The 17,108-nt window shown below is 40.5% G+C and overlaps 1 protein-coding gene across 3 annotated transcripts in view; it reads right to left on the bottom strand.

Annotated features, from left to right (window-relative positions):
- The window catches only part of Rundc3b (RUN domain containing 3B), a 162,510-nt gene that overhangs the window by 76,358 nt on the left and 69,044 nt on the right, over positions 1 to 17,108 (bottom strand). For 2 of the 3 annotated variants that reach the window (XM_052719765.1, XM_052719767.1), the window contains exons 5-6: positions 16,522 to 16,611; positions 12,054 to 12,134 (exon numbers count right to left, since the gene is read on the bottom strand). In XM_052719765.1, coding sequence (XP_052575725.1) covers positions 12,054 to 12,134; positions 16,522 to 16,611 — 171 coding nt within the window. The remainder of the gene's footprint in view (positions 1 to 12,053; positions 12,135 to 16,521; positions 16,612 to 17,108) is intronic. The other variant, XM_052719766.1, reaches the window with a different exon arrangement.

Raw genomic sequence — 17,108 nt, 5'->3', positions numbered from 1 at the left:
ACAAGATCCATCCATTTGCTGCATACAAGAAACACACCTCAACTTCAAAGACAGACACTACCTCAGAATAAAAGGCTGAAAAAAGACTTTCCAATCAAATGGATTTAAGAAGCAAGCTAGTGTAGCTATCCTACCTAATATCTAATAAAATAGACTTCAAACTAAAATCAACTGAAAGAGATTGGGAAGGACATTACATATTTATCACAGGGAAAATCCAACAAGATGAAGTCTCAATTGTGAATATTTATGCCCCAAATACAAGGGCACCTACATTCGTAGAAGAAACGTTACTAAAGCTTAAATCACACATCAAACCCCATACACTAGTAGTGGGAGACTTCAACACCCCACTCTCACCAATGGACAGGTCTGCCAGACAGAAACTTAACAGAGAAATAGGGGAACTAACAGACATTATGACTCAAATGGACTTAATAGATATCTATAGAATATTCCACCCTAACACAAAAGAATATACCTTCTTCTCAGCACCCCATGGAACCTTCTCCAAAATCAACCACTTGCTTGGTCACAAAGCAAATCTCAACAGACACAAAAAAATTTGAAATAGTCTGTTGTGGGGGTATCTTTGTGGATTTCTGTGGACCTCTCTAGCACTTTGCTTCTTCCTATTCTCATGTGGTCTTCATTTACCATGGTCTCCTATTCCTTGTTCTCCCTCTCTGTTGTTGATCCAGCTGGGATCTCCCGCTCCCCCAAGCTCTCTTTCCTCTCCCGCTCCCCCAAGCTCTCTTTCCCTCGACCCTCGCCCTTCATTACCCCCACTCATGTCCAGGCTGTTCATGTAGATCTCTTCTATTTCTCAGTCATTGGGCGATCCCCGTGTCTTTCTTGGGGTCCTGTTTTCCAGGTAGCCTCCCTGGTGATGTGAGTAGCAGTCCAGTCATCCTTGTTCCACATCTAGTATCCTGCTATGAGTGAGTACATACCATGTTTGTCTTTCTGAGTCTGGGTTACCTCACTCAGGAAGATTTTTTCTAGATCCATCCATTTGTCTGCAAACCTCATGATGTCATTGTTTTTCTCTGCTGAGTAGTATTCCATTGTGTATATGTACCACATTTTGTTTATCCATTCTTCAGTTGAAGGGCATCTAGGCTGTTTCCATGTTCTGGCTATTACAAACAATGCTGATATGAACATAGTTGAACAAGTGTTCTTGTGGTGTGGTTGAGCATTCCTTGGGTATATGCCCAAGAGTGGTATAGCTGGATCTTGGGGGAGATGTATTCCCAATTTTCTAAGAAAGTGCCATATTGATTTCCAAAGTGGTTGTACAAGCTTGCATTCCCACCAGCAGTGGAGGAGAGTTCCCCTAGCTCCAGCATAAGGTGTCTTCAGTGTTTTTGATCTTAGCCATTCTGACAGGCGTAAGGTGGTAGCTCAGAGTTGATACCCCCACAACAGACTGCTGGCAATGGTCGAGAGACAGCCCGAACTGACCTACTCTGGTGATGGGATGGCCAAACACCCTAATTGTCGTGCTAGAAACCCCATCCAACTACTGAGGTATCTGGATGCAGAGATCCATGGCTAGGCCCCGGGAGGATCTCTGGGAGTCCAATTAGCGAGAATGAGGAGGGTTTGTATGAGCGAGAATTGTTGAGACTAAGGTTGGATAAAGCACAGGGACAAATAGCCAAACAAATGGAAACACATGAACTATGAACCAAAGGCTGAGGGGTCACCAACTGGATCAGGCCCTCTGAATGGGTGAGACAGTTGATTGGCTTGATCTGTTTGGGAGGCATCCAGGCAGTGGGACCAGGACCTGTGCTCATTGCATGAGTTGGCTGTTTGAAACCTGGGGCCTATGCAGGATCGCTTGGCTCGGCCTGGGAAGAGGGGACTGGACCTACCTGGACTGAGTCTACCAGGTTGATCTCAGTCCGCGGGGGAGGCTTTGCCCTGGAGGAGGTGGGAATGGGGGGTGGGCTGGGGGGAAGGTGAGGGGGGGTGGGAGGCGGGAGAACAAGGGAATCCATGGCTGATATGTAGAACTGAACTGTATTGCAAAATAAAAATACAAATTTAAAAAAAATGAAAAAAAAATTTGAAATAACAATTTTAAATAACCTCCTATATCTTATTGGACCACTATGGCTTAAAGTTAGATTTCAACAACAACAAAAATTACAGAAAGCCTACAATCTCATGGAAACTGAATAACACCCAATTGAATCACCAATGGGTCAAGGAAGAAATAAAGAAAGAAATTAAATATTTCCTAGAATTCAATGAAAATGAATGTACAACATATCCAAACTTATGGGACACTATGAAAGCAGTGCTAAGAATAAAATTCATAGCTCTAAATGCCCACATAAAGAAGATGGAGAAATCTCACACTAGTGACTTAACAGCACAACTGAAAGCTCTAGAACAAGAAGAAGCAAACTCACCCAGGAGAAACAGACGCCAGGAAATAGTCAAATTGAGGGCTGAAATCAATAAAATAGAAACAAAGAGAACAATACAAAGAAACAATGAAACAAAGAGTTGGTTCTTTAAGAAAACCAACAAGATAGACAAGCCCTTATCCAAATTAACTAAAAAGCAGAGAGAAAGAGAACATTCAAATTAACAAAATCAGAAATGAAAAGGGAGACATAACAACAGACAACGAGGAAATCCAGAGAATCATCAGGTCATACTTCAAAAACCTGTACTCCACAAAATTGGAAAATCTGAAAGAAATGGATGATTTTCTGGATAGGTACCCCATACCAAAGTTAAATCAAGACCAGATAAACTATTTAAATAGACCAATAACCCCCAAGGAAATAGAAATGGTCATCAAAAGTCTCCCAACCAAAAAAAGCACGGGACCACATGGTTTCAGTGCAAAATTCTACCAGATTTTCAAAGAAGAGATAATACCAATACTCTTCAAATTGTTCCACACAATAGAAACAGAAGGAACATTACTAAATTCTTTTTATGAGGCTACAGTTACCCTGATACCCAAACCACACAAAGATCCAACAGAGAGAGAGAATTACAGACCAATCTCCTTCATGAATACTGATGCAAAAATACTCAATAAAATACTGGCAAACTGAATCCAGGAACACATCAAAAAAATTATCCACCATGACCAAGTAGGCTTCATCCCAGGGATGCAAGAATGGTTCAACATATGAAAATCTGTCAATGTAATACACCATATAAACAAACTGAAAGAAAAAAAAAACCACATGATCATCTCATTGGATGCTGAAAAAGCTTTTGACAAAATCCAACACCCCTTCATGATAAAGGTTCTAGAGAGATCAGGAATACAAGGAACATACCTAAACATAATAAAGGCAATTTACAGCAAGCTGACAGCCAACATCAAACTAAATGGAGAGAAACTCAAAGCGATTCCACTAAAATCAGGAACAAGACAAGGTTGTCCACTCTTCCCATACTTACTCAACATGATATTTGAAGTTCTAGCTAGAGCAATAAGACAACAAAAGGAGATCAAGGTGATACAAATTGGAAAGGAAGAAGTCAAATTTTCCCTATTTGCAGACGATATGATAGTATACATAAGTGATCCGAAAAATTCTACTAGGGAACTCCTACAGCTGATAAACTCCTTTAGTAAGGTGGCAGGATACAAGATTAACTCAAAAAAACCAGTATCCCTCCTATATAAAAATGATAAATGGGTGAAGAAAGAAATCAGAGAAACATCACTCTTTACAATAGCCACAAATAATATAAAATACCTTGGGGTAACTCTAACTAAGCAAATGAAAGGCCTGTATGATAAAAACTTTAAGTCTCTGAAGAAAGAAATCGAAGAAGATATCAGAAAATGGAAAGATCCCCCATGCTTATGGATAGATAGAATTAACATAGTAAAAATGGCAATCTTACCAAAAGCAATCTTCTGGTTCAATGCAATCCCCATCAAAATCCCAACACAATTCTTCACAGACTTGGAAAGAATAATACTTAACTTTATATGGAAAAACAAAAAAACTAGGATAGCTAAAAGAATCCTGTATAATAAAGCAACCTCTGGAGGCATCATGATTCCTGACCTCAAGCTCTACTAGAGAGCTACAATAATAAAAACAGCTTGGTACTGGCATAAAAACCAACATGTGGACCAATGGAATCCAATTGAAGACCCTGACATTAATCCGCACACCTATGAAAATATGATTTTCGACAAAGAAGCCAAAACTGTACCATGGAAAAAAGAAAGCATCTTCAACAAATGGTGCTGGCATAACTGGATGTCAACATGCAGAAGAATGCAAATAGATCCATATCTGTCACAATGCACAAAACTCAAATCCAAGTGGATCAAAGACCTCAACATAAATCCAGTTACACTGAACTTGATAGAAGAGAAAGTCGGAAGTAGTCTGGAACACATTGGTACAGGAGACTACTTCCTAAATATAATACCAGTAGCATAGACACTGAGAGCAACAATTAATAAATGGGACCTCCTGAAACTGAGAAGCTTTTATAGAGCAAAGGACATAGCCAACAAGACGAAACGACAGCCTACAGAATGGGAAATGATCTTCACCAACCCCACATCTGACAGAGGGCTGATCTCCAAAATACATAAAGAAGTCAAAAAGCTAGACTTCAAAACACTGAACAATCCAATTAAAAATGGGCTACAGAGCTTAACAGAGAATTCTCAACAGAAGAATCTCAAATGGCTGAAAGACATTTAAGGAATTACTCAACATCCTTAGTCACCAGGGAAATGCAAATCAAAACAACTCTGAGATACCATCTTACACATGTCAGAATGACTATGATCAAAAACACTGAAGACAGCTTATGTTGGAGAGGATGTGGAGCAAGGGGAACACTCCTCCACTGTTGGAGGGAATGCAAACTTGTACAGCCACTCTGGAAATCATTATGGCTATTTCTCAGAAAACTGGGAATAAGTTTTCCTCAAGACCCAGCTATACCACTCTTGGGCATATACCCAAGGAATGCTCAATCTTACCACAAGGACACATGCTCAACTATGTTCATATCAGCATTATTTGTAATAGCCAGAACCTAGAAACAACCTAGATGCCCATCAACTGAAGAATGGATAAAGAAAATGTGGCACATATACACAATGGAGTACTACTCAGCAGTAAAAAACAATGATATCATGAAATTTGCAGGCAAATGCATGGAACTAGAAAATATCATCCTGAGTGAGGCAACCCAGACTCAGAAAGACAAACATAGTATGTACTCACTCATAAGTGGATACTAGATGTGAGGGAAGGGATGGCCAGACTGCAACTCACAGCTCCAGAGAGGCTAGCTAACAGGGAAAGACCCTAGGAGCAACACATGGATGACCCGTGGAAGGAGAAGTGGATGAGATCTACATGAGCAAACTGGGTGTGGGGAGGTGGCAGAGGGCGAAGAGTGGGGGATGAGAACATAGGGAAATGGGAGGGTCAAGTTGGAACAGGGACAGAGTGGGAGGGCAGGGAGCAAGATACCATGATAGATGAGTACATCATGGGAATAGGAAGAGGCAGGGTGATGGGGAGGCTCCCCGGAATCCACAAGGATGACCAAGGTAGCTTGGTCTGCTGGCAGTGGTCCAGAGGGTGCCTGGACTGGTCTACTCTGGTAACCAGTCTAGCGAATAACCTAACTGCCACCATAGAGCCTTTGTCCAGTAACTGATGGAGGCAGATGTAGAGATCCACAGCCAGGTACCAGGCTGAGCTCTGGGAATCCAATTGATGAGAGAGAGGAGGGATTCTGCAGGTGAGGGACGTTGAGATCATGATGGAAAGACGTGCAGATCATGATGGAAAGACGTGCAGAGATGACTGGCCACACTAGTGGAAGCCCATGAACTGTAGACTAGTGGCTGTGGAGCCCTCTGGATATGGAAGACAGTTTTTTGGCTTGAACTGTTTGGGGGGCACTCAGACAGGGGGATTGGAATCCATCCCTGGTTCTTGGGCAGGCTTTTGGGAATCAGGTACCTGTGGTGTGACACCTTGCTCAGCCTTGGTGCAGTGGGAAGGGGCTTGGACCTGCCTAGGCTCAGTGTGCCGGGCTCTGCTGACTCCTCATGGGAGACCTTGATTTGGAGGAAGTGGGAATGTGGGGTGGCTTGGGAGAGAGGGCTGGGGGGTGGGAGGAGGGAGGAGGTGGGATCTGTGGATAGTATGTGGAGTGAGTAGAAAATTTCTTAATAAAGAAAAATGAAAAAATAAAACATGACCCACAGAATCAACTAGGCAGGGCTCATAGGGGCTCACAGAGTCTGAAGCAGCAATCACAGACCCTGCATATACATTATGGTTAGGTATCTTGCTGTTCGTGTGAGACTCCTAACAGAGGTAGTGAGGGAGTCTCAGACACTTCTGCCTGCTCTTGGAACCCTTTTCCTCATCCAGCCTTGATAGGAGGGTTTGTGTTTAGTCTTATTGTATCTTGTTAAGCCGTGTTTGGTTGATATCCTTTTGAGGGTGCTCTTTTTTAGAAGGGAAATGCAGGAGTGGGTCTGGGGGAGAGGGCAGTTGGGGGAGCTGGGAGAAGTGGAAGGAGGGGAAACTGCCGTTGGGATGTAATGTATGAGAGAAGAATAAAAAAAATTGCTTTCTGATTGGATTAAAGCCCATGCCACAGGGCTTTGGATGGAAATGCATGCCTAATACTGTAAATCTGACCAATAATCCATGATTGGGGATCTCACAGGCCCCACGGATAAACCTACTACTGTTAATGCACTAAATGGACATAGTATCAAACTTCCTTTCTAAGTTTGTATCTCTATACCCATGGGTTAGTACAGTTCTCAGATTTAAACAGAGAAGTTTCTTGGGGGCAAAAACGCAATTGTTCAAAGTGTAGAGAATAAGTGTCTGTGGAGTTCTCAGCCATAAATGGGACACATCTGTATCACATCCTTCCACTCAAGGATCAGGGACCCAAGGAAGAGGGTAGAAAGTTTGCAAGAGGAAAGAGACCAGGGAGGACCCAAGCACAGCAATGTCTTCTGGACACGAGAGGACAACTGCACTCATGAACTCCCAGCAACTGAAGTTGCCTGTACAGTCTCAAGCCAGTAAACATCCCAGCATAGAGAGAGGAGGGGCTTGTGAGCCTTCATGCATAGTTGACAGTTCTTGGGCAAAGGTGGGCCAATTTTTTAGGGTGTCTTCTCTGGTAAGAGGCTCATACTCCAGAGGATGGCTCCACGGCTGTGAGTATATGGACAGCACAAATTGGACTCGGCAGATTATTAGAATACTAAAGAGGACTTGAAGTCTAAAAGGAGAGGCAGGGGGTGAATGTAGATGTTAAGGGGGAGAGGGTGGGAGTGAATATGATCAAAATACATTGTATTCATGTATAGAGTTCTGAAATAATAAAAATTGTATATTAAAAATAAAAATACAAAAAATAAAAATAAAGAGACCATATGTCTTAGTCTCAGTTTCTATTGCTGCGATGAAACCCATGACCAAAAAGCAAGTTGGGGAGAAAAGGGTTTATTCAGCTTATACTTCTGCAGCACTGTTTATCCTTGAATGAAGTCAAGGCAAGAACTCAAACAGGGCAAGAACCTGGAGGCAGGAGCTGCTGCAGAGGTCATGGTTTGCTCAGCATGATAGAACCCAGGACCACCAGCCCAGGGATGGCACCACCCACAACAGACTGGGCCCTCCTCCCCATCAATCACTGAGAAAATGCCTTACAGCTGGATCTTACAGAGGCATTCTCTCCACCAGCCCAGGGATGGCACCACCCACAACGGACTGGGCCCTCCTCCCCCATCAATCACTGAGAAAATGCCTTACAGCTGGATATTACAGAGGCATTCTCTCCACCAGCCCAGGGATGGCACCACCCACAACGGACTGGGCCCTCCTCCCCCATCAATCACTGAGAAAATGCCTTACAGCTGGATATTACAGAGGCATTCTCTCAAACGAAGCTCCCTCCTCTCTGATGACTCTAACTTGTATCAAGTTGACATAAAACCAGCCAGTACAGCATACAATGAAGAAAAAAGGAAACAGGTAACAACATATGCTGGCAAGGATGTGAACAAAAGAGAAAGCCTTATATGCTTTTGGTAGAAATGTAAAATAGTTCAGATGGATAAAAGTCAGTACAAGGTTTTCAAGAAACTAATGCTGGATTTACCATGTGAACCAGATTTACTACTCCTGGGCTTTTACGTGGACTCCAAGTCAGTGTATCACAGAGATGTATTTGCACATCAATGTTTATTAAGTACTTCTCTAAATAGCTAAGTTCTGGAACCAACCTACATGTTCTCTAACAGTGGAATAGATAATGAACACATGGTACATATACTAAACTGAATGTTTTTCAGCCATAAAGAAGAGCCAAATCATATTTGCAGGAAAATTGATAAAACACACATACATATATCTCTATGACAGAAAAGAAGTGAAACCGTCTAGGGAAACACAGAGGACTAAGGAGAAGGGGAAGCGTGAGAAAAAGGGAAGGAGGCTGGTGCAGAAGACAGTTATCAGCACACTATATATAATTATATGGGATTTTTAAAATAAATTAAGAACTTTATGGATTAAAGTGTCTACCATGTCAATGAGGCAATTCCAATGTCAATCTGTGGATTCTTGATAACAATTAGCATTGTTAAATATTTCTTAAAGGAAACCTCTATGGTAAGAATTGCTAACTGGCTCCTAACTAGATTTTTCATCTCAATTTATTATCCCTTATACAAGATGATAAGAATTCTTTATGGTATAGAATTCATATAAGTATATGAATGGGCTACATATACATGTTAGGATTAGTGTATAAAAAGAAGACACCAAATAAAAATTTCAGACATGCAATAACTCAATAATTTAGAATATCATATTTATAATATGAAAATCATTCTGAATGGACTGGTTGAGAGATCCCCTCCTTTATCTTTCAAACTCAGTGTAATAATTACTATAGACTTTTCTATATGAGAGAATAAAATCAGTATTTACATTTCTCTTTGTTTTTGTTAAGCTATTTCCTAAAGCAGTAAAAATAGCCTTTCCCACTCATATCTTGACAACCTAACTTCTAATTCAGGAGGCATCTTACTCTTCAAGTCCAGCTTTGGATTCTGCCCATTCAGGGTGAAGGTGATCACAGCTAGCTACTTGTTGTGTAGCAATTTCCTTTGAATAGAAACATCTCCCAGGAGGAGGCAGGTGGGGCAAGCAGGTCTCAGCAAGCTCGTGAAAGTTACCAGGCTCCAGAAGCTCACAAGTTCCTCAATTCATAAAGTCCCTCTCCTGGGCTATAAAGACAGTGAACACCAGTGTGGGAAGGAGAGTCTTTCCCTGGAGCTCAAAGGGTGCATCTTTTCTGAGTCGTTACCATAGCAATGTGGCCTTTCCTGTGACCCAGCTGCCTTTTATTCTTCCTTTTCCTGTAACTAACCCCTCATGCTTGCTCATGTAACTAACCCTGAGGAACTCAGAGGTTCACCAAGCTACTCTTACAGGGAATAATTGCTCTGGTTGTTATCACATGTCCCCAGAAAAAGTCACAAATATTTTTACTTGAAATCTCTTACTAGATGGTGGTTTTCTTGAAGCCAGGGGATGAACTTTCATTCAGAAACATCTAATATTTTACACACACACACACACACACACACACACACACACACACACACACACACACACACCTAGCATTTAAGAAAATGTCTTTTTAAGCTGGGCATAGTGGCACACGCCTTTAATCCCAATACTTAGGAAGCGGAGGCAGGAGGAGCTCTTTGAAATAGAGGACACTCTGGTCTACAATAGTAAGTTTCAGAACAGCCAGGGCTACAAAGAGACCCTGTAGTCTTAAAAGAAAAGAAAGAGAGAGACAATGAGAAAATGTCTTAGTAAAGACATTTTCTCGGAAGATTAAGTATGCAACAAATATACCTTGAATGATTATGTATCTATATTACATGCATACATAATTTACAAAGTACTTCATAACTTTGGCATGACTACAGTATTTAAGTATAATAGAATTTCATGCTATTCACAAGATCATTTTTCAGTAAAACACAAAAACATCTACAGATTTCACCTAATTAATTTTCAATGAAGTTATAGGAAATCCAGAATTCTTACACAATAATGTTATGCAAACTAGCAGTGGGATTAGGTGCTAGATATTTTTAAAGAAACATACAGTGTGTTATTATTCCTAGCTACTTCTGGAATCACATGACTGCGCATGTGCTGTCAGCAGTCAGGCAAAATGCTTAGTCACTCCAGGGTCTTATGTCTTACGTAATCTGTGTGCAGCATGACCATATAATTTATGCACACGCTTGGCGTAGCTACATAAGCCCATATATGTATGCACACATGCACGAAGTGACCTATAAAAGCAGGCTCTACTCATTCCCACTCTCTCCCCCTCACACCAGAGGTAGTGTGTGCATATCTCCAACCCCCCCACCTTTCTTTTTGGTAGGCCTACCCACCTCCACCCTTTCCCTTCCCTAATAAAAACTCTTATAGTGGATTCCGCTGCACTTCATGTTTTCTTGCGCTTGGTAAATAACGTCGCTAAATAAATAACACTGGTGCTGTGACTTGGAGCCATCTGAACAGATGAACAGCATCTTGCCAGGTCCAAGCAGTGCTGGACAGTTCCCAAGAGCCTGGACAGCAAAGTGAAACAGCCAGCTGCCCCAGGACGTGGCCAGCACCCTAGTTTTCTCAGGTCCCCCAAAGATGTTCAACGGCCCCCAGGTCAGTGGGAAGCAGTCTCAAGAACACGGCACCCTCATCCCGGCCTCACCTGCTACCCCTTTCTAACTCCTCACCTTTTTATAATAAACAAAGGGGAGACATGTTAGCATTCAGACATCTGTACTGGCCTGTCCTTAGGACCTGACAGGATATTCCTCAGCTGCAGCCACTAGAGCACACCCTGGGCATTCGCTAAGTTTCCATTACAAAAGCTAAACTTCATTTTTCTATTTGGTAATATGTTCATTTTTATTGGACATTCAAAATATCACCAGAGAATGTTCAAAAGATTTCTTTTCCATGTTTAAATACAAACTCTCAGGTGACATTCTATATCCCCTATATCCCCTTGTACACCTGCAGTCCCTCCCTCCCTCCTTCCTTTCTCTTTCCCTTCCTAGTTCCCAGGGACCGGTCCCTGCCTCCTTCTCTGCCTCTTCTCTCTCCCCTTCCCCTCAATAAACCTCCTATGTGGGCCCTGATGTATGGTGTGACTCCTTCCTGCTGTTTTTTAAAATACAACAGTAAGGGTCAATAAACTTGTCACTGAATTTACCTAAAATAACTGAAATTTTACAACAGAAAGATAGTAAAATTTATTTCTACAAAATGGAACATAATCTAATGAATTATAGTTCTGAAGTTTCAATGGGTTATTTCAGAGCATGTACAGTTTATTGTTTTAAAATTACTTTAGCAATATAAATAGATACATTTATATAAACTACATACTGAGATTAATATAAGATTGTATTTTCATAAATATTGAAAGTGCAATTGGAGACAGCACTCACTAGTAATTAATCTCTCAATGTCTTCCCACCCGTGTGCGTGTGTGCGTGCGTGTGCGTGTGTGTGTGTGCGTGTGTGTGTGTGTGTGTGTGTGTGTGTGTGTGAGTATGTGTATCAGTGGCCAGAGGTCAACTTTGGGTGTCTTTCTGTATGACTGTTGACCTTATTTCTTAAGCCTAGGTCTCTACTGATGCTGCAGCTCACTAGTTCAGCTGGACTGCTGGCCATGAGTTCTGGAGACCACCCACCTCGCTGCCTTCCAGAGCTAGCATGACATGTCCAGTCCACATGGCTATCTCTTACATGAGTTCTGGTGATGCCAACTTGGGACTTCATGCTTGCAAAGTAAGGACTTTATTCACCGACCATCTCCTTGGTTCTAACTAACAATTTCTGATAGGAAACGAATGCTATAAAGTTTAAATCAGATAAAAATTGCTGACAGCATTAAGTTACAATTAAGATTCCAACAACATATTTCAAAATGGCAAGTACCTTTGCTCAAACTTCAAATATGGTGTATAGTCTATTACAGCAGGAAAGGTGCCATCCAATCCTTCTCCCTTTAGGCAGAAGCTAAGAAAGCAGACAATGAATATTCATATTAGTACATAAATATTAAAGTCCAACTGCACAGGAATGTTTTTATTCATAATTTAATTATTACTTGCTACAAATAAATACCTTAAGTATTTAATTCTCAATACCAATGACAAGCATTATATGACAGGTCAATATATTATTACATAACGTTTCGTAAAGAAACAATAAAATTTACTGAGAAATCAAAGTCTGAATCACTGTTCTATTGCCATGAAGAGACGACATGACCATAGAAACTCTTACAAAAGAAAGCATTTAACTGGGGGGTTTGATTACAGTTTCAGAGGCTTAGTCCATTATCATCATGGTAGAAGCATGGCAGCGGGCAGGTATGCTGCTGAAGTAGCTGAGAGCTACATCCTGATCCACACAAGAAAGAGACTGGGGCTGGCATGGGTTTTTGAAACCTCAGAGCCCAATCCCAGTGACACACTCCCTCCAACAAGGCAACACCTATTCCAACAAGGCCACACCTCCTAATCCTTGTAATCCTTTCAAACAGATCCACTCCCTGGTAACTAAGCATTCAAATATATGAGCCATGAAGACCCTTATTCTTCAAACCATTACAAAAGCTAAACTTCATTTTTCTATTTGGTAATATGCTGATTTTTATTGGACATTCAAAATATCACCAGAGAATGTTCAAAAGATTTCTTTTCCATGTTTAAATACAAATTCTCAGGTGACATTCTATATCCCCTAGAAAGGTCTGATTGATTAGCAAACAATAATCTTCTAAACTATCTGAATAAGTGAAAAAGCTTAGATCTTAGACCTCCAAGAGGTGCTGAAAATCCTCTAATTATCCTCTTCTGAGACCATAAGGCCATGGAAATGATTAAGCAATATGCCCAAGGATATGCTGTGATGCTCACAATGCCAATCTTGACCCCAATCCAATAATCTCTACTTTTGTACAGCACATACAAAAAGATAAAAAAGGTGTCTGATTGATAATTACTATTGTTGAAAACACATCTTCTAGAGTTGGGTGCAGTAAAACATACCAATTATCCAATTTTTAAACAAAACTTTGCTCAAAACAACTAAAACAACAAAAAATCATATCCTCCAAAAATACAAACGTAGGAACACATTAAAAAAAAGCAGATTGATATTTCAGAGGAAAAAAAACACCTATGAACTCTCACCTGATTTTGTTTCAAAGTTTGACTGCTAAAATATTCCTTCTAACATACTTATACAAAGAGTTTGCATTTACTTTTCCAGGCTCGAATAAGGACCAGATTAAAGTGGCATCACTTCACACGGGTTGTTCCTCATTTTCACAAACATTACTAACATATGGTTTAGATATCTGCTTTCACCCGATCACACAGTGTCAGTGAGTAATAACCAGTGAGATGCCTCAGCAGTTCAGCACTGGCTGCAAAAGCACGGTGACTGTGGTTCAATCCTTGGAACCCACATAAAGGTGGAAGGAAAGAAGCAACTCCATAAAATTGTTCCCTAACCTCTGTGCATGCACATGTGTGTGTACACACACACACACACACACACACACACACACACACACACACACACACACACACACACTGTGGCTTGGATGTAAATATCCCCAAAGGCTGTTTTGAACACGTGTCTGACATGATTATGGGATCTTTTGGAGGTGAAGTCTTGATGAGGAATTATGTCAGGGAGGAGGGCTTGAGGCTTTGTTGCTTGGCCCCACTTGCTGTTCTCACTCTGCCTTCTGAGCAGGGACACAATGTGATCTCCAGGTTCCTGCTTCAGTCACCATGTCGTCCCTACTGGCTGTCATGTCTTCTCTGTCATGATGGATTTCATTCCTCTGAAACTACAGACTCCTTCTCCCTTAAACTGTTCAAGTCAGGGAATTGTATCACAGCAACAGAGAAGAAACTAACAGATAAATGGAATCAGAAATGGATCGTTACTGTGATAAACCACACCATGTAGTTCTAGGCCTTTAGTGTATAGAAGGAATGTGGACGATTTTGGATATTCGAGCTGGAAAATCCATTGACTGTTGTAAGCAGTGCTTAATAAGGCATTTTGAAAGAGCCTTGGAAGGCAATATAACCTGGTAAGAGCAATCCAGAGAAACCTGGACAGTAGAAGCCCAGCTAATGAGGTTTCAGTGAGGAACAATTCTGAGAACTTATGTGGGATCAAATTTAAAAGTAATGTACTAATTTCCTTGGCAGTAGAACTTTCAAGACAGACTAGCATTTAGTGGAGTGGCATGATTATTACTGATTGAGCTTATTCAGTTCTACAAGGAAAAAGAACACACGAGTTAGAAAGGGGGAAATGTACAGTCTGGAGAGGAAAGGGGCATTAGAAAGCTAAGGTTACAGTCAAGGCTGGTGCTAAGAAAAGACTTTAATTGCTAAAGAGATTCTTGCTGTGAAGCAGAAACCTTCTACTCTGCACTGGAGCAACAGGAAAGACACTCTGAGGGCAAGATCCCACATATCAAAGGCTCCAAGTTTTGAAAGGAGAGAGGTTTCTTGTTCTTAGAAAGAGATTGTATAGGGAACATTTTCACCAGTTTCAGCATACAGAAACTGCTACAACTGTGATCCCAGGAGGCCAGTTTCCACCCCAAGCAGGAAGCAGAATTTGGCAGTGAATCTAGTTTGGTGGCATAAAAGATGTAAGTCTGAGGGATCAGGGACTCTTCCTCCAAGAATTCAGAAAACTGCTGATGGCAGGCAACGGTGACAGTGTGACTGGCTGGAGTACCGCAAGGAGGCCCTCAGAGGCCACTGCATGAAGCTGTGAAGGTGAAAGCAAGGTTATAGTGTAGATTCCAAGATGCTGGAGATGCCAGGCCATGAAATACATCCTGAGGAGGGTTGCACGCCAGGAGTGAGAACAGCCAAAGAAAGCGGCATATATTATAGGCTGCGTGGTGTATGGAGGGATGGATCCACCTATTCCCTTTGAAACTAAAGCCACAGACACAGAACTACTTGGTTTTGGTGTTTACTCTGCTGAAATCTTTCTTTGGTCTAACCTCAGTATGCTCACATTCTTCCCTTTTAGAATGGAAATGTATTATTATATACTGGAAGTATGTAATTTATTTCTTTTATTTAACAGTGGTTTACAGTCAAAAGACTGTCTTAAGACTCAAAAGATACTTCAATCTTGAGACTTCTGAACAGTGTTGGGGCTCTTAAAGACTATGGGAACTTTAAAAGTTTGACTATATGTATTTTGCACCATGACATGGCCATGAATGTATATCAGCAGGGGTAGAATGTTGTGGCCTGGATATGAAATAAAATTCCAAACACATAAAACATGGACTTACAGGACTATGATGATGGGACACCCTATATGAAGAGTTAACAACACTCGAGGATCAAAAGACAATCTTCAGGCTGGCAAAACAGTTCAGTGAGTAAAGGTGCCACCATCAGTCCTGATGACCTGAATTCAATCCTCAGGGCTCCCACGATAGGAGAGACTGGTATTCTGCAAGTTGTCCTCTGATCTCCACATTTACATGTACCCACACACATGCACACGCATACCAAATAAATAAATGCAATACAAAACTTTAAGAGACAACCTTCAGACTTTGTGATGTTCATCCTAAAAATTAAGCTAATACTAGCTTACTACATTGCATATAGGAGAAGTCCAGACCTATGAAGTAGCAAATATTTTGAAGAGAAAGTAAGTTACTAGAAAAAAATAAAATTTTCAAATGATTCTACTTATAAAAAATTCTTCATTCTTATCTTTGAGTTTTCTTACAGACAACTTTTTTACTTTTAATATAACATATAATTTGAGATAAATTAAATGCAAAATGATGCTTTCAGAATCTTGAAATTAATCTAACCACAGCCATTTTTAGCATTTGTTATCAGTCTGGAACTGATTCATCTTATTGATAAGAAAAGGAAAAATGAACAATACTTTATATTCCAAATTAATATTAATAACACAAGAGGTATAAGGTATTCAAGACATTCTCCCAGAATTTTCTCTATCTAGACACGGAAAAAGGAGAATCTTGCTTACTTTAAATTCGCGTTGAATCTATCTCTTGACATTTTTTTAGCAGTAGCTGAAAATACCAAGAGTAAGACCCAGAAATTCCCTTCCTTGTCAGTGGAGGCCTGCTGCAGGACAGTCCACTCTCTCTTTCCACTCAACCTAAGAGAGTAGGCCTGTGAAGTTAGAAGCCACCTCATTTTCTTTTTTCTAGACCACTTGAAAACTAGTTGATCTGAAAACAACATCAATCAAATATCAAAGTCCAACTGTGCTTTACAAACTGAAAGAGAAGTCATGAGTAGGAACTATGAGGTCTAATCATTTAAAAACTGAATTCACTTGGCTGAATCCTGAGTACCTGAAGTCGATAGCATTGAGTCCAAGCAGCATGCCAGCAAGCATATTTGCTTCTTCACCCAAGACAATGGCTCCATCTTCATAAAACCTCCTGAAAATACAGAGAACACATAAGGATTAAAAACAAACTAAGGTTTGATGAATAGAAATCACAGTAAAAATTAACACAGCAAGAGTTCAGTTTTGTTGAATTCATATTTGAAAAATTGACCACTGCAGTTTCAAAGATATTTAGACCACCAAATAAAAATAATCAAGAACATCCAAACTCATTACCCTAAATAAAATCATTATTCCTAAATATTTCTTCACTCTCTCTGAACAAAAATCTCTAAAGTAATAATCTGAATGGGCCTTGGGTGCCCAGAAATTTTCTTAATATGGAATAATATAAATGTCAAATGAGAGGTGATAAATTCAGGCTCAATTCTCAGGATCTGTTTTCAAAATTGTATAGACATTAGTTCTTCATGTACAGGAAGAAGAATTTTTTGTCTTTCTGTAATTCTAAGAGTTACTGATCAAGTTTACAACTTAGAAAGAATAGTGTTTGGTAATCTTGCTAATACTGCTGTGATACCAGAGCAA

This window comes from Peromyscus californicus, unplaced genomic scaffold (genome assembly GCF_007827085.1).
Source record: "Peromyscus californicus insignis strain IS unplaced genomic scaffold, ASM782708v3 Scaffold_6__1_contigs__length_162567912, whole genome shotgun sequence".
In the NCBI taxonomy this organism is placed as follows: Eukaryota; Metazoa; Chordata; class Mammalia; order Rodentia; family Cricetidae; genus Peromyscus; species Peromyscus californicus.
The sequence above is the reverse complement of the archived record's forward strand: the minus strand, read 5'-3'. Positions and strand labels throughout refer to the sequence as shown.